A 19,008-nucleotide genomic window follows, 5' to 3' on the forward strand; every position below is an offset into this window, starting at 1 on the left:
CCTGGCAAAGAGAGGGGCCACAGACTGAAAACCAGACCAGTATATCCCATTACACTGCAGTCTATGACAGAGCTTCACAGGAATGACAGGCTTCTCTGCAGGCCCAGATATGCTGCAGGTGAAGGAAAGGTAGTGAGCCTGTCCCTGAACACTGTGATAGCCTCTTTGAAGAGAAAAGCCCCAGCAAAGAGACTCTCAAGGGAGAAGAAGGGGTTTAAACCGATTTAACAATGCTCATTAACAATATGAGCTATGGACCTTTGCAAGGGGGTGCTTGCTTGAGTTTGCAAGACTTACCCAGGAGCCAGCTGTGGAGGATTCCCCTCTCCATGGGAATCCTCTGTTCTTGGTTAACTCCTATGGGAGTCAGCTTCAGGTGGAGTTGAGGCCTATGCACCTGTCCAGCTCAAATCCCCATTCCCTGGCAAAGTGAGGGTGGATGGCTTGTGAACAGGACACAGCTCGGCTTCTGATGCTCCTGAAAAGCTGCCTACGGCACCTCTTGGACTTAGCTCAAGGCTTCTAAAGCTTCCTTTCTGCAGTGGTGGAAGGCAAAGGGAGCCCACTCAATAGGTGCAGTACCAGAGAAGCCAGATGGTTAGAGCATCAATATTCTGGTAATTCCTAACCTCAGGAGAGAGAGAGAGAGAGGAGTTATCAGCTGAGATAAATTAATATTCCACGAAAATGAATAAAAAATTAAGTTATAAAATAAAAACAAACAGTCTGGAAAAACTGAACTCCTAACTTCTTCCACTGCTGGACCCAGAAAATCTGGTGACTTGAGCTGAGTCCTAGAACCTCCAGCAATGCTGGACCACATCCAAATTCCTTATTAGTGATGGATGAGGAGAGAAGCTAGGCAACAGAAAATTTATATTTTCACTTTTCACACTTTTATAGAAATGCTAAGAGGAAGTTAAGAAATCACATGGTCTAGTAGAGAAAAAGTTAGGCACATCTCATACAGTTTGAATTATGGATATCTTCATGGAGAAGCACAGAAAAGCTGCATAATTGCATCATGTATAATTTGTATTTAAATAAGTTATTTAAATTAAGCCATGAAATTAAATATTTCAGAATTCCACAGTCAATACCATGAATATACTTTTTAGCACGAGCGTCTTCATCCTCTCTTCATACTATATTTTATCAATCTAGCTTTAAGGATTCCTAGATGACTTCAGCACACTGTAATTTCACATTTTGCAAGTTATATAAAAATGTGATATTAGTCTCTCTGTGTCTGCCCTAGCAATAGAAAGTACCAATACTACCAATCAGTCTAAGATCTGACTCTTTACTCAATATCACCTATCTGAAAATGTATCTATTTTTAGAAGTTTAAAATGCACACTGCATGAGCATGACCTTTATGTTTCAAGGACTCATACTCTCTGCATCTTCAACCAAGTGAAGCATTCCCTGTTATATACATTACTTAGACTTACGGGAGAAAGATACAAAAGCAAATTCATTGATTTTAATTCTCAAGCTTACTCTCGTGCTCAGCTCCATAGGTTTTCCATTGATTTTTTTTCCACCATTAACTTATCTACCAACTCTTCGGCTTGTAGCTGGATTCTCTCCATGTAGTGATTAAAAAGGGTTGTGACTAAACCCAACTCCTTCTCTCTGTCCTTTTTATTCTTCCAACCACACTCCCAAACTGAAGACTATGGTCTATTTTTTTTTTAAAGGGTCTAAAGATTTTAGTTGTTTCAGTTTTTAGGTGACCAACTTGAGACCACTTCAAGGGGGCTGCTTTTCATTCAGTGCTGAACAGCAGCCTTCTGAAAATCAGGCCCTCAATTTAAGCATACAAAAATCACTTGAAAATTTAAGCACTGCATACACATTCTTGAGCCACACAATAAATATCTGTTCATACAGTGCTTTCTGCGGTCCAGCATCTCCCACAATTCTGAATGTTTGGAACTGCTCTCCCCTCTTGTAAGTCAAGGAGTCAGGTCAGCATTTTGGCGCTACACAGTCCAGCCATGACCCCTCTGCTCCTACTTGCTGCCAGTTTCTCTACCACTGCAGCAGCAGACAGTGACAGTTTTTTTTGCTGCCACCCTTCCTCCTATTTTACCTTTTCCCCCTTTTTGTGGGCTTTTCAAATGGTGAGTTTTTCCCAGCTCCACCCAAGCCTTCTGTCCCAAACTGCGGTAGATTCTGGGTCTGCGAGTTGGACAGGCATATGGAGTCCCCTATCCACTGAGGCAGCCATGACTCCAAGAGGGGAAGAATAGACCAGAAACACCAGTGCAGAGTAGAGAGAAGCTCCAAAAGCGAGGAGAACCCTGACCAATGAACTCAGGGGGCAACTTCCAGGGGACAGCTGAATAACAAAGAGGGGAGGCTTATGGGGCTACAAGTCCCCCCCGCTCATGTCAAAGTAGGTCCATAGCACCCTGGAGAAGCAGGGCTTCAAATCAGCCAACCAGGAGGGCTCTGAAAATGAGTTTCTCCCCTCCCAGAGGGAATGGGACCCAGTGGGAAGATTCTGAGGCAGCTGTCTCGAGAGGGCTGCAGGCTGTAAGGAAGGCAAGCTGCAACAGAACTCACCAAAATTGCAGCAGAAATTCTATGTTCCTAAAGCAATAAAGGTTAAAAAAAAATCTAAAAGGGTCAAAAAGGGAAAGAAAAAGCATAAAAGTCCAGGAGATATGAGTTCTCTGACGATGACTCCTTCTGTGAGGAAGGTGAGCTGTCTGGTTCTCAAACTTAAGCAGGCTCCTGCGAGTAAACCTCAGAGTAAACTTCTCTTCTCAAAATCCTCCCGAGGCTGCCATACCCCCTTCACTCCTCCTTCGAGGAAGTGATTAGGGATAAATGGAACAAGACTGATAATGGGAAGTATATTAACAAGAGCAATCTCAGGCTCTACTACATCCAAGAACTAAGGACTCTATTGCTGATAACGAAGGAGGAGTTCTTCCCCCTAAAGAACCCATGGATAGAAAGATGGAAACCACTCAAGAAGGGATTTAAAGCCTCCTCCACCACCCTCTCGGCGTCCCTTGTAGCTACCTGCATTGCAGGAGCATCTCCTTCCTGACTGGAAGATCTCAAAGCTCTTAAAGACAGAGATCACCCTGACTTTAGCTCCACTTTAAAGAAAAGACGGTTACTCACCGTTGTAACTGTTGTTCTTCGAGATGTGTTGCTCATATCCATTCCATTAGGTGTGTGCGCGCCGCGTGCACGATCGTCGGAAGATTTTTACCCTAGCAACACCGGCGGGTCGGCTGTGGAGCCCCCTAGAGTGGCGCCTTCATGGCGCTGAATATATACCCCAGCCGACCCGGCGCCCCCTCAGTTCCTTCTTGCCGGCTACTCCGACAGTGGGGACGGGGGGCGGGTTTGGAATGGATATGAGCAACACATCTCGAAGAACAACAGTTACAACGGTGAGTAACCGTCTTTTCTTCTTCGAGTGCTTGCTCATATCCATTCCATTAGGTGACTCCCAAGCCCAACTTAGGTGGTGGGGTCGGAGTGAGACATTGCTGTGTGCAAAACCGCTGATCCGAAGGCAGCATCGTCCCTGGACTGCTGCACTAGTGCATAGTGTTCTGTAAACGTGTGGACTGACGACCAAACCGCAGCTCTACAAATGTCCTGGATCGGAACTTGCGCCAGGAAAGCCGTCGAGGAAGCTTGGGCCCTCGTGGAGTGAGCGGTGAGGTGTGGTGCTGAGACACCTGCCAGGTCGTAGCAAGTCCGGATGCAAGACGTAATCCAGGAGGATAGGCGTTGTGAGGAGACCGGTGAGCCTTTCATTCGGTCGGCCACTGCAACGAAGAGTTGCGTCGTCTTTCTAAAGTGCCTTGTGCGGTCAATATAGAAGGCCAGGGCCCTGCGTACGTCCAGAGAATGCAAACGTTGATCCTGGCGAGTAGCATGTGGTTTAGGGTGAAAGACCGGGAGAAATATATCCTGGTTGATATGAAATGGAGAAACCACCTTAGGGAGAAAGGCAGGATGTGGGCGGAGCTGCACTTTATCCTTATGAAAAACTGTGTAAGGGGGCTCGGATGTAAGCGCCCTGAGTTCAGAAACACGCCTTGCTGAGGTGATGGCTACGAGGAAGGCTGTCTTCCAGGATAGGTACAGAAGTGAACAGGTGGCCAGTGGCTCGAATGGATGACCTGTGAGCTTGGAAAGAACCAGGTTGAGGTCCCACGTCGGAACGGGCTGACGTTGTTGTGGGTACATCCGGTCTAAGCCCTTGAGGAATCTAACGACCATCGGGTTAGAGAATACCGAGGACGCGAGTTCCCCTGGATGAAAGGCCGATATAGCGGCCAGGTGAACTCTAATTGAAGATATCGCCAACCCTTGCTGTTTTAGGGAGAGGAGATATTCCAAAATGAGAGGAATAGGTGCGTGCAACGGGGACGTGGCTCGTTGTTCGCACCAACAGGAGAATCGCTTCCACTTGGCCAAGTATGTGGTCCGTGTTGAGGGCTTCCTACTGCTCAGCAGAATCTGTTGGACAGAGTGTGAGCACTGTTGCTCTGCCTGGGTGAACCATGGAGCAGCCACGCCGTGAGGTGGAGTGATTGCAGGTCGGGGTGACGCAGGCGACCGTGGTCCTGAGAGATGAGATCCGGGCATAATGGAAGCGGGATCGGTGTCCGAACCGAGAGTTCCAACAGCGTGGTGTACCAATGTTGTCTCGGCCACGCTGGGGCGATCAGAATCACCTGTGCCTGGTCTCTGCGCAATTTGAGCAGTACCTTGTGGACCAGAGGAAACGGAGGGAAGGCATAAAACAGGTGGTCCTTCCAGGGAGGGAGAAACGCATCCGAGAGGGAGCCCGGGGCTCGACCTTGCAGGGAGCAGAACACGTGGCACTTCCTGTTGTCTCGAGATGCAAACAGGTCTATCTGGGGAAACCCCCACTTCTGGAAAACGGAATGTATGATGTCCGGACGGATAGACCACTCGTGTGTTTGAAAGGACCTGCTGAGTCGGTCCGCCAGAGTGTTCTGGACTCCAGGGAGGAACGATGCCGTGAGAAGGATTGAGTGGGCGATGCAGAAGTCCCACAGGCGAATGGCCTCCTGGCATAGAATTGACGAACGTGCTCCTCCCTGCTTGTTGATGTAAAACATGGCCGTGGTGTTGTCGATGAGAACTAACACACAGCGACCACGTAGGAGGTTGAGAAATGCCTGGCACGCCAGGCGCACCGCCATCAGTTCCCGAACATTGATGTGCAGGGCTAGCTGGGATGCAGTCCACAGGCCCTGGGTATGGTGCTCGTTGAGATGGGCGCCCCAACCCAGAGAAGAAGCGTCTGTGACCAGGTGCAGAGAGGGTTGTGGGGCGTGAAACGGCATCCCTTCGCAAACCACATTGTGATCTAGCCACCATGTGAGGGAGGTCAGGACCGAGTTCGGGATTGTGACCACCATATTCAGGCTGTCCCGATGTGGGCGGTATATTGATGACACCCAGGTCTGGAGTGGGCGAAGCCGAAGTCTGGCATGCCTGGTTACGTACGTGCAGGAAGCCATGTGACCCAGCAGGGTAAGGCACGACCTCACCGTGGTAGTTGGGAAGGCCTTGAGACCTTGAATGAGGCTCGTGATGGTGCAAAAGCGATTGTCTGGCAGGATGGCTTGTGCGCGTCTGGAGTCTAGAACCGCACCGATGAATTCTATTCTCTGGGTAGGTTCTAGAGTGGATTTGTCCTTGTTGAGTAGGATACCCAACTTGTTGAATGTGTGCACTATTATGTGGACGTGATCGCGAACTTGTTCTTTGGTGCGACCGCGTACCAGCCAGTCGTCTAGGTACGGGAACACCTGTATCCCTTGCCGACGAAGGTACGCTGCCACGACAGCCATACATTTCGTGAACACCCGTGGGGCCGAGGATAGGCCGAAGGGAAGGACTGCAAATTGGTAGTGCACCCTGTTTACCACGAATCGCAGGAAGCGTCTGTGAGGCGGGTAAATAGCAATGTGAAAGTATGCGTCTTTCATGTCGAGGGCGGCGAACCAGTCTCCAGGATCGAGGGAAGGGATAATGGCCCCCAGAGAGACCATGCGGAACTTCAACTTTACTACGAATTTGTTGAGTCCGCGCAAGTCCAAGATGGGTCGCAGACCTCCTTTGGACTTGGGAATGAGGAAGTAGCGGGAATAGAATCCCCTACCCCTTAATTCCACTGGAACCTCCTCTATGGCCCCCATAGCGAGGAGCGTAGAAACTTCCTGTATAAGAAGTTGCTCGTGAGAAGGGTCCCTGAAGAGGGACGGGGAAGGGGGGGAGGAGGGGGGAATTGAAGAAAACTGGATAGCGTATCCCCTCTCCACCGTGCGGAGGACCCAACGGTCCGAAGTTATAAGGGACCAAGCACGGTGGAAGTGGGAGAGGCGATCCCGAAAGGAGGGGGCTGGATCCTGGGGGATGACTGGGGCGCCGTCCTCGACCGCACCTTCAAAAGTTCTGCCTGGGGCCTGAAGGTGGTCTAGGTGGCCCCTGGTTCTGGCCGGGTTGAGGGCCGGTCCACCTTCTTCTACCACCTCGCCCTCGCCTCCGGGCCGAGTCCTGTCTCTGACGAGGCGGGGGGGGGGGGTAGAAGCGCTGAGGCTGCGGCCTAAATGGCCTGCGCTGAGGGCCCACAACATGCATCCCCAGGGAGCGCATGATTGTTCTCGAGTCCTTGAGGCTCTGCAGGCGAGAGTCCGTCTTATCTGAGAACAATCCATGACCCTCAAAGGGCAGATCTTGTAGGGTTTGCTGCAGCTCCGGAGGCAAACCCGAAACCTGAAGCCAGGAGATCCTGCGCATAGCGATACCCGAAGCCAGGGTCCTCGCAGCTGAGTCTGCAATGTCCAAGGAGGCCTGCAAGGAGGTCCGAGCCACCTTCTTGCCCTCCTCTACCATGGCTCCAAACTCTTCCCTGGACTCTTGGGGAATCAACTCCTTAAACTTCCCCATAGAGTTCCAGGAGTTGAAATTGTAGCGGCTCAGTAGCGCCTGTTGGTTCGCCGCTCTAAGTTGTAGCCCTCCGGCTGAGTAAACCTTACGGCCAAAGAGATCGAGCCGCTTAGCCTCTTTTGATTTAGGCGCCGCAGCCTGCTGGCCGTGGCGCTCTCGTGCATTCACTGATTCCACCACCAGTGAACACGGTTGGGGGTGGGTATACAAGTACCCATAGTCCTTAGACGGGACAAAGTATTTCCTTTCCACCCCTCTCGCTGTGGGTGGAATAGAGGCAGGAGTTTGCCATATCGTATCCGCATTCGTTTGGATCGTGCGGATCAGGGGTAACGCCACCCTCGATGGGGCATCCGCTCCAAGGATATTCACGATCGGGTCGTGCACCTCCACTATCTCCTCCGCCTGCAGGTCCATATTACGGGCCATCCTACGCAGGAGATCCTGGTGAGCCCGAAGATCTATCGGAGGGGGACCCGTACATGAAGTGCCCGCCACTGCCTCATCCGGAGAGGAGGAAGAGGATGCCTCCGGTGGTACTGGATCCAATGGGGGGTCCTGATCCCCCTGCTCTTGGGCCGGAGCATCACCTGCACTTGGGTCCATGGTGTCGGGTGGCGTGGACACGGAAGCCTCCATGCCTCCTGGCGGAGGCCGAGAGATGGTGGATTCTGGGGCCCTTCTGACCGAGTGACCCGAGCGAGAGGTCGATGGTATTGGAGCCCCTTGCTCCTGGTGGTACGCCCACGGGGTCCAAAACGACCAGTGAGATGGTCCATGAGAGTGGTCCTCTGCCATCTCCTGCCAATGGCCGAAGTTTCGTTCCTCGGCTTGCCCTTGAGGGGGGTATGCCGATCTCGACAGGTCCTCCGAGGAGCGAGACACCGATCTTGACGGCCATGGCGGTGCCGAGAGAGATGAAACGATCCCCGTGGGCTGCGGTGCCGCACGGTGCCGGTCCGGAGATGATCTATCTCTGCGCGGTGCCGGCGATCGGTGCCGGGACCGCGACCGGTGCCGATGACCTCGTCGGTGCCGGGAGTCGGATCTGGACCTCGACGAGGACCTGGAGTATGCCCGGTGCCGGGAGCGGCCCCTCGACGTCGAGCGTCGACCGTAGCGGTGCCGAGAGCTACGTCTCGACGTTGATCGGTGCCGACGATCATATCGGTGTCGAGACGAAGAGCGGTGCCGCGAAGAAGATCTTGGCCGCGAGTACGACCGGTGCCGAGACGATATTCGGTGCCGGGACTGCGAGCGGCGTGGGGACCTGCTTCGGGACCTGGATCGGTGCCGAGGTTCCAGCCCTTGTGATGGCGGGCGCATCAAGGCAGGTTTCCCCCTCGACTGGACCGGGCGAGTCAACGGTGCAGTCGGTGCCGGTGGTTGAGGCGGTGCCGGCTCCATGAGAGCTATTAAGTCTCTCGCCACCGCAAAGGTCTCTGGAGTCGACGGGAGACACTGTATCACCGCCGGCCTCGGTGGAGACGCTATTTGCACCGGACTCAACGGCCTCGGCGCCGGAGTCGACGGTGCTGGAGGCACCTGTTTTCGTTGCTCCACCGGCGGACGCGGCTCTACCCCCGGCACTGGGGGAGCCGGCGTCTTCGGCACGGATGTCCCCGTCTTATGGGCTTTTTTATGCCCCGGGGATAATGACCGGCGCCGAGGCACTTGTTGTGCTTGCGGTGCCGACGAGGTCCGGTGCCGGGGAGGCTTGTCTGACGCCACTCGCGTGGTCGTCATAGCCGGTGCCGCCGGGGCACTGCGCACCGAGGTGCTAGGCGCCGGGGCCTGGCCCGTAGAAGGAGTGTCCGGGCTAAGTGCCGCCTCCATCAGGAGTTGCCTGAGCCGAAAGTCCCGCTCCTTCTTGGTCCTTGGTCGGAAGGCCTTACAGATCTTGCACTTATCTGTTTGGTGGGACTCTCCCAGGCACTTCAGACAGGAGTCGTGCGGGTCGCTCGTGGGCATAGGCTTAGCGCAGGAGGCGCACAGCTTGAAGCCGGGAGCGTTGGGCATGAGCCCGGCCCCGCGGCCGGGGGAGAAAGGGGGGAGACGACCCCCTTAATCCCCTGGACTACTTAGAACAACTTTAAAACTATTTAACTAATTTACTACAAACACTATAACTATAACTATAACTATAACTATGATACAACAAAATAAGCTAGGGAGAGTGGAGGACAGCTATGCCGCGCTCCACAGTTCCAACGACCGTCAGGGGCGGTAAGAAGGAACTGAGGGGGCGCCGGGTCGGCTGGGGTATATATTCAGCGCCATGAAGGCGCCACTCTAGGGGGCTCCACAGCCGACCCGCCGGTGTTGCTAGGGTAAAAATCTTCCGACGATCGTGCACGCGGCGCGCACACACCTAATGGAATGGATATGAGCAAGCACTCGAAGAAGAAAGTCTCCATAGCAACAGAGTTTGTAGCTGACACCTCAATGGATGCAATGAGGTCCTCAGCCCAAGCCATGGCTTCCAACTTAGTGGCCAGGCGTCACCTATGGCTTCAACCCTGGAAGGTGGATATTCACTCTAAGCAAGTCCTGTGCTTGGCTCCTTTGTTTTTGGAGAAAAGCAGGATAAGGTGGTGGCAAAAAATATAGAAAAATCCTAACAGCCTTGCCTTCCCCACTAAAAGCCCCGTGGAGAGAATATAGATTGGCCTTCAAAGAGAAGTGCTTCTTTCACTCATCAGCACAGAGGTATCAGCAGATTCCCCAAAGGAAAACAGAAGAATCAAGGGCCAGGGTCGAGGGGAAGTCTCCAGAAGGACCTCAGTCCCTCCCCACTCCCCCCCCAAATTCATTTCATGACAAAGACCGCAGAGGCCTCCACCCAGAACTGAAACTAGGAGGCAGGATTTCCCATTTCCTAAAGGAATGGTTTTCATCCACCACAGACAAGAAGGTCAGTGAGACAGTGAGCCAGGGATACTCCCTTGAGCTGGGGGCTCCACCTCACCTGTTCTTCATCCAGTCACACAGCTCCGATGACCCCATTGAACTTGATTCAGAACAAAATAAGTCATCTTCTAGATATAGGAATCAGAGTGTTCCCACAGAAGAAAGTCTTCTCCTGGTTCCCTCCCACAGACTTCTGAAGTTCACCCTGGCAGCAAATATCCAGTACCGAACAATCCAATTCAGCCTATCCTTGGCTCTGGAAGATTTTAGAAACATGGTGGTGGTGATAACGGCCAGACTCCGGTTGCAGGGAACTCCTATGTACCCCTTTCGGAATGACATCGTGATCAGAGCTCCATCACAATCAGCAGCGCAAAGGGCCATGTCTTGGACATTGGAATCTTCTCCAGGTGCACAGCTTCATCAAAGCCAAGAAAAGCTCTCCTGTTCAATACAGGAAGTTATTTTCTTGCTTCAGAGCCACGCAAGGCCTACCATAGCACTACAGTATGCCTCCAACTGTCAGGACACCTGGTGTCATGCATCACTCCATGGGCACAATCACATATCAGAAGTCTTCAAGTCACATTAAAGGTGTGGGATCACTGCACGGAACACATGACATTTAAGTACAGGTTTGAATGCAGGTGTTCAGCTCCTTACAGTGGTGGTCCACCCATGACAATGACCACAAGGCCAGATCCTTTAGTCCCTGCAATCAATGCCAGCCTAGAGGGCTGGGGAGCTCACTTGGGGACCTTAACAGCCCAAGGTCTGTGGAGCCACAGCATAAACCCTGTATAGCTGAGAGTAGTCAAGCTAGCACAGTAAAGATTCCCACCCATCCTAAGGAGAAACTACATCCTATTTCAATAAGACAATATGACTTAAATCACCAAGGGAGAACAAGGAGTCCAGCACTACACACGGAAGCAATAGAAATAATGAGGTGGGCAGAGCAGTTCCTCCTTTCCCTCAGAGCTATCCACATCAAAGAGGACCTGAATCAAAAGGCAGAGTGGCTCAGCAGGTGGAGGGGCAAAAACACCAAGTGGAGCCTGAATCAGGAGGTTTTTGATCTCATCGTTCAGATGTTTGGCCTCCCTCCCACCAAACTGTTTGCAAATCATAAAAATGCAGAGGCCAAACTGTGAGGTTTTGGGGATCACTCAGACCAATGAGGGGTTCTGTCACTGTAACTCTGGGTGCCTTAATGCTGTACTGCCATGGCTCAGAATCCTGACACCAGTAGCCAGCCCACAAGCAAAGATTTCACCTTGGCTTCCACCAGCCTAGTTACTTCTTGCAAGGTGATCCCAACAGCCCTTTCAGTCACAGGTCTCCCCAACTCTGTCTATCCAGAGTTCTTAGCTACCAGCCTCTCAAGACTTTTCCCTCTGGTTCATCACCCCTGAACGTGTGAAAACAGCTCCCACTGGCGCACACACTCCATGGTTTGCATGCAAGAGACCTGTTTTGGGTAAAAATAAAAAGAGCAAACAGAAAAATCACAGATTCAAAGATGAAATAATAAGGTATAGCAAACACATACAAGTTACACAAAAAAACAAAGATGCTATTTCAGACTTTACACTTCTATATCTGACATTCACTTTTCTAATATAAAAGTTACCTATTCCCCCTGAACAGTTTCATAGCAGAGAGAGGCTGCCCTTCACTTTCTGGATGAAGACTTCTATTTTAAGTCTCCTTTAAAAGGTGTGGGTTTTTTTTAAAAAACCTCTCTCCCCCCTCCTGGCATGGACACTCATGGTTACAGTGGGGAATTCTAGCTGGGATGTCTCAGTGTTTTCCCATTAACTCTAAGGGCTTTTTGTGGGTTGTACAACACTAGGTGCTCCCCTTCCTGCCTAACTACTTCACTGTTCTAAGGTGATGAAGTTGCACCAGTTTACAATCACAATTTTCTACATATGTATACACACAAGTGTACATGTTATGGTTATTGATGTATGAACATTAATGACCATCCAGTTCAGAACATTAAAAGTTTTCATGAAAGACCTTTCTTTACATTTTTATACATAGTAACATTGTGTACAACCTGCTGATTTAATTGCTTATTTTTTGGGGTTCAGACCCCTGATCTCCCATCGCGGGGTCTGGACCCTGATCATCACCTCGAGATCCATGGGTACAAATGCCTTATCACAGTTGGCCACAGGGCATACTTTATACTTTTCCACCCTTTCAAATACTGGGGAAGGTGGTTCAGAAAATAAAATGAGAATAGGTGATGGTAATACTGGTTATTCCTCAATGGCCGAGGCAACCCTGGTTCTCAGACCTGATAGAGCTGAAACTGGAGCCCCCCACTCTAGCATCCTTGGAGACCAGACATTCTTCTCTCAAGGTCCTCCTTTTATTCAGATCTAAAGTGGCAGCAACTAACAGCCTGGCTAGTGAGGAAGAAGCACTAGACAGTCTCAGTCTGTCCTCCAGTGTTAAGACATCACTTTTTTCTAGGAGAGTATCCAGACTAAAAACACACTCCTATCTGGGCCAGATTCAGCAACTGTTGCCAAGAGAACGTGAATTCCAGAAATCCCAAACATTCTGGGATTTTCTCCAAGAAGGCAGACAGAGGCTTCCAGCCCAGAACCATTGTGTCTGCTCTTAGTTGTGTGCTATTCACAGGATTCTCTGGCTCCCTGACAATCCACAGGGAGCCAGATTCCTTCAGTCTGATTAGCCAGACCAGGGGTCAGGCAGCTCTTCTCAAAATGGGACCTGCTGCTAGTTTTGAGCGCTCTGACAAGCCTTCTCCTTCAAACCTCTGACTTCAAAGTCAGCCTTTTATTTAGCCATTATGACTTGATTCTAAGTAACTGTCACATCTGCCAGATGGGCATTGGAGCTGGCAGCCTTATCTAAGCAGGAGCCTTACCGTGTGTTCCATGAGGACAAGGTGGTGCTTTTGGCACAAGAATCCTTTCTTCCTAAGGTAGACTGACCTTCCATGCTTCCCAAGAGGTTGTTTCTCCTTCCAAAACCACAACATCCAACTGAAAAGGTGTGGCACACGTCATAAGAGTGCTGAAAATCTCTCATGCATACAGAATCTATGTGAAGATTGGACTCCATATTTGTGTCCTTCCACCTGAAATGCCAGGGACTCAGAGCTTTCAAGTCCCCCATTTCTAGGTGAATTACATTATGTAGCATGCAAGCCTATAAAATCAGAGGTTCCTGACCCAGAAGGGATCGTGGTGCACTCCATGAAATCTTTAGCAACCTCATGGGCGGAATGAACAAATGCATCCACCTGGAAATTTGCAGTGGCCACTTGGTCTCCAGCTTCATTAAGCACTATAGCGTGGGCGTTCTATCTTCTGCAAAGCCCTCCTTTGGCAGGAAGGTAATGCAGGCAGTGGCCCAGAAATAATACTGACTTCTAAGTGAGCTCACAAAGTGGTGGGGGTGGAGGGGCACAGTAGATAGTACTTCTTTCCTATTGAATTTTCATTTAATAACTTCCCACATACAGAATTGTAAAAACTCTGGGTTGCAGAGCAGAAATTTTCTGATAAATTATGTTATACAAGCTTTACAGCTTGGAAATTGCTCCTGCTTGCTGCCAGATGAATTGAGAAGGTGTAGCCAGACTGTATGGCACCATATTGATGTGCCTCTGTGAGCTGCAGACAGAGCAGAGTAACCCCAGATGTCCAGAACTGTAGAAGACACTGCAATCTGAAAGAAAATCAGTAGTAAGAAATTTTCCATTTCATCTATAGCTCTCAAAAGCACTTTATTCCTGTTTTACAGATGGGAAGACTGAGGCACAGAGGGTGAAATAACTTGTTAAGGTCACCCAGCAAGCTGAGTCAGGAATAGAACCTATATCTCCTGAATCCAGTGCTCTAGCCACTAGACAACATTGCCTTCCCTTATCAAATGGAATTTTATACAACTGATTACAGCATACTAATCTTAAAATGTTCTAAAGGGAGGATCCTCTTGGATATGCTTGGTGCACTTAAACATCAATACATTATATCGGAAAGAAAAGTATCAAAGGATAGATCAAAAAGGGAAATTTTGACATATCTGTAAATTCTGATACAAAGATTCAGGAGTTACACTTCTCATTTCCTCACATAATTGAAAATTACTCCCTCCTAAAGATTTATCCTCCTCCTCAGAAATGTTTGCATGAAATAAGGATCCTTATTTCCTAAACTGAACATTTTTACCTTCCAAGATGAGAGCTTGGGACTTAATTTCTCTTGCAATATTTGTAGACAACATATCTAGGCTTGAAGAATTCAATTAAAAAAAATCGACCGATTTTATTGATGTATTTGTAAGTATTTTTTCAATTTATCAATTTAAATTTTCGCAACTGGGGGTGTGTGTCTCAAACTATTTCTGACAGCACATACTGAAATTCAAAAAGTTAAGTTAAAATTGTTAACACACACTAAGTAAATAGCCTTAAAAAACCCTCTAAAGTTCTCAAGGAGCATTTTTCTAACTTTACCCATCTGTAAATGTCTATCATTGAAATATTTTAAAAATCAGTTTGGGTGTACACAATGAAATCAACATTTATCAGCTTTTACTGATAAATAATCCGTCCAGTGCTACACATATCTAATGCTAACAATATTTCTCCTGTTTATACTTCCCACTTGAAATCATACTATAATTCTGTCTCCTTAAGTACTTAAGATACCATGGTGCTGGGTGCAGTATAACAACCTCCCTAGAAAACAGACAATAGAAATCTCGCTCCCACCACTCCCAATGGAAGTTTTCATCCTGACTTCAACTGGGTCAGGATCAAGACTATTTAACTTGAAAAGAGTAATGTGGTGTTACAAACTGATTTCAGACACCAAACAATTGATTTTATTAATCTCAAATTTTATTTTCGTGCAAATATTTGAAAACTGGAGTGGAAGAATGCCACCCATCAAAACAAAAGGACAAGAAAAATTGTTTCCAAGTAAGATGCACGTTGAAAGCTTTTCTTGAACCACCAGCTGTTTAACCAAAAAATTTTTTAAATTATTTTTTATATGAAGTAGCCAAATAATACCTCTCTTACAAAATCCTTTAGTTTTCTCCTAATCCCACCTATGGTTTGGGGTTTGCTGGACGCTCTACAATGGCTCTATAATAAGCAGCCCAACTGCATTTACAGTCATCCAGTATGGTGAGATGTCCTTCCGAATTAAGGCTCTGACCTTACAAACACATAGTCCCCAGTCTATACTAGAAAATGAGTTTGGTTTAACTACATTGGTCAAGGGTGGGAGAAATCCATACATCGGCTTGACACGACTCGGGTAAATCCCTGTGTAAACAGCACTAGGTCGATGGAAGACTTTTTCCATCAACCTAGCTACTGCTTCTCGGGGAGGTGGATTACCTACACTCACAGGAGAACCCCTCATGTCGGCCGTACATAATGTCTACACTGAAGCACTACTGTACCACTGTAGCATTTTAAGTGTAGACAAGCCCTTACACGTTTAACTTTGCTCAGTGGAAAATTAATGGGACTACTCAAGTGAACCAAGTGAGGTGCATAAGAAGCATTTGCAGGAGATTCTACAGGCTTTTGCTAAATATACTTGGTCATTTCCCTTTCCTAAGAAGCATACTAATTTAATATGGAAGTCTACACTGAATTATATTGGGGGAACTCTGCTAGAATTTCAATTTCAGAAGCGAAAAAGTTGTCAAAATACACAGAGCACGTTCAGGTAAACATTTAAAATTTATTAAACTTTTTGGTCAAAATAATTGAACAAGTATATACAATCCCATTGTATTAGCTCTATTATGTATTTTAAGAACAAGGTCAAATCTAATGCTTAAATGACCTAGTTCCACATTTCAAGATTTGCAAATAGTGTCACAACCAATATACAGTATAAGATTTTTATTTAAACTTTATTCGTAGAACCCCAAAAAGTTAGCTGTATTTACTAGCTTATTGTGAACAAGAGTGGCACTATGGACATTAATTGAGAGGGAAGGAACAGAGACATTTTTCTCTTGCATATCCATATCTGATTGAGTAATCATAATACACCTTCATTTTATTAAAAATGGAGTGTAAACCACACTTCTGTATTTCATCAGGGAAGCTCAAAGGGTCCAATTTTCAGAAGACGCCTCTGATTTTGCAGGCACATTTTATAGTCCTTACATATCTAGGTAATTTGATGCTATTAAAATGAGCCTGCAGTTATTTCAGGTACAATTTTACACCCACACCTGTTTTCGGTGAAAGACTGATGGATGAGTTTCAGGCTCCTTTGAAAAAGAGTACCAAGAATTATTCTTTAACCTCCTGTTGTCAACAGGAACAGACATTACCACAAATGCATTTCATATCAGTATGTAGCCCCCATATAACCTGATCTCATGGTGTCAATGGGTTACAATACATTAAAATTTGTTATATTGTGCTGCTGCTTGGCATAATAAGTTAATTTTTTTAACTGCAATGTGAAATTCAATATACATATTATGCCAAATTTTTAATATTTAAAATAAAGTATATTTTTCCAAAACAAATGTACTAAACAGGTAAAAAAAAGTAATGCACGTAAGGTATGTGTCTATGTCAAACATCTGAGAGACATCTGTTAAATCGGATTTTGAATTGTTAAAGCAGCAATTTAGTTGAACGTTTTAAGATTTTTTTTTTCCTTCTGTTCAAGGTGGTCTCTTTCTATTATGGCTCTAGATAACTTTATACCAACCTTTTCAATTTCCTACTTTTTGTATAAAGTATGATGTAATTTTACATGAAACCAACACAACTTAAACTAATACAAATTTTGTGGAAACTAATTTCAGAGTTTGAAATATTTCATACTACATGAAACTGTTCATACCTGCCTGTCAAAAATCAATGTTCTGGGACAAACTTTTCAAATCTTCCCATCAGAATTATTTTTCACAACCTCAATACATGCGATAAAAAAATAAAAAGACTGAATACATACTGTCAGATTTAAAAACACTTTTTATAGTTTGTTATTTTTATTAAGTGGTTTACACCAGAAGGTGTGGTTATAGATACAGTTGGTGAGTAAATATACATGGAAGTCTGCCTACAAACCCAACTCAAGACCTACTTAAGTGCTCAGAGATAAAAACACCTAAGCCTAGATAAAAGGCCAGAGGAGGAATGTTTTACAGGCATAAAGCACAATATATGTTTTGAAAGGCCCAAATATTACAGCAGAGAAAGAGCGCAGAGACAGAAATTACATTTTTATGACAAGTTTTCTTCTTGGGTGTTAAATTTTTGGTCTATAAACTGGAAAGGAAGGCTCAGACTTAAATAAATACATTTGAGTATTGGCCTTTATTGAGCACTGTCCATCAATTCTGCTTCTAGTGGGCTTTTTCTTGTTGAAAATTGCAACTCACATCCCCCCTCACTGAAGGCAGAACTACACCATGAACTCAAAACCAGGCAAGCTTCTCTCCTTTATCTATAAAGGGAAGTAAGTGCATCAATGTTCTTTACTGGTAGGACAACAAGGCCTTCTCTTTTACAGAAACAACTGAGCTTAACTATGCAAGAAGACGACTTTGTCCTCAAATAAGCCATCTTTAGTTAATTTTGTCCTGGAATATATACAAGTTATTGGTGGCAGCTACAGCAATGATGTTCTCTGTGGGGTGCCATGCTGTATGAAGGATCTTCTTGTTGAAGTCCAGACTGTCAACACTTATCTCATCTTTCTTTCTCTTACCACCTGTACACACTTTGCGTGGCTTTAAGATGGCACGAGGTTTGCTACTTTCTCTTGATGCTTCTAATGTAATATCCCGTCGTGTGTTACGGTCAAACATCCTAAAGAAATTGTTGTAGGAGCCAGTCATGATAGCACTGTTTAAAACCAGAAGAAAGGGAAATATTTTACTTGGATTACTAGAGACCATAATACATTATTCCACTGCAGTGTGCCTCTAATTTATTTCTTCTGTGCACAGAATGAATGACTGCCAGGACTCAAGTTTAAGACTAGAACCTTGCACTATATCCTTTTCCCTCTTAATTTATGTCCTTCCTCATTGCTACTCCTTTGATCCATCTTCCCACATTATTTATTTCATACACCACATTCACCACTGCCTCCTCTCCAGCTCTCTCCCCACCCACTTGCTATTCTACACATCCTCTCCCCTCACTGTCTCTTCTCTTACAGACACAGACAAATCACTCATGACCTTTCCCTGCTCTAGCCCTCTGGACCAGCACAAGAGAAAGTGGCTGGTGAAGTAGCAGCACCCTCCCCCTCACAGCTGACAGCAGAACTGCCCCTATTCTTACTCTAGTATTATCCCTTCCCTACCCCCTCTTCATCCTACAGCACTGGAAGCAGCCAGGGGGAAAGGTAGTCCTTGAGCAACCACCCAATTCCAGCTAGCAGTACCAGAAATGCAGGGCAGATCTCCTGCACTGCAGACACTTGGATGTGTATTTCAAAACTGCCTCCTGGAGCCCAAAGCCACTTCCCAGATACCAGTTATCTCTACCTTCCCCTGATGAGAACAAATTATAAAAGTTAATACAAATATCTACATCACAGTGAAAATTTAATAATTGAGAACTGTAAAATAAGCTGACTAATATCAAAATACAAGGAACACTATACTGATTGGATTTTACTAGAGAGGGAAAGAACTTCTCTGGGGTGGAAATGGTGCCACATAATTTGTGTAACAAGGACAATATCAGAGCCTTAACTATAGAACAGGTTTGTTTATATATAACATTCTAAACCTATAATAGTTCTTTTGACTTTGAGAAATCAAAAAGGTAATGCAGGTAACCTTTCGCCTGAAAAATTCAAAAAATGATCAACTTTGTTGAAAGACATTTAACTCTTGTATTAGCAGAAATGTAAACAGATTGACACCACTCCTTTCTGGAACTTGATACAAGCAGGGTAGGATTGCTAACATTCCAAGTGAGATTTTTGCTATGACCCTAATAAGCTCTCGGTCATGGTTACAGATGTAGCTGCATCTCTGTCCTCTTTCTTATCTCACTGAGTGCACTCCTTCAGGTGTTAGGCTCATTCCTATATCCCAGGGTGGAATTTTGCAATGCTCCCTCTCCTTGACTGGGAC

The 19,008-nt window shown here is 46.8% G+C and overlaps 1 protein-coding gene across 6 annotated transcripts in view; it reads right to left on the minus strand.

The window, feature by feature from the left end:
* Window positions 1-15,606: 15,606 nt before the first annotated feature.
* The window catches only part of PPP2R2D (protein phosphatase 2 regulatory subunit Bdelta), a 42,155-nt gene continuing 38,753 nt past the window's right edge, over window positions 15,607-19,008 (minus strand). For all 6 annotated transcript variants that reach the window (XM_005305300.5, XM_065552180.1, XM_065552183.1 and 3 more), the window contains one exon: window positions 15,607-17,761. In XM_005305300.5, the coding sequence (XP_005305357.1) occupies window positions 17,482-17,761 (280 nt within the window). In that variant the 3' untranslated portion in view covers window positions 15,607-17,481. The remainder of the gene's footprint in view (window positions 17,762-19,008) is intronic.

This window comes from Chrysemys picta, chromosome 7, assembly GCF_011386835.1.
Source record: "Chrysemys picta bellii isolate R12L10 chromosome 7, ASM1138683v2, whole genome shotgun sequence".
Taxonomy (NCBI): domain Eukaryota; kingdom Metazoa; phylum Chordata; order Testudines; family Emydidae; genus Chrysemys; species Chrysemys picta.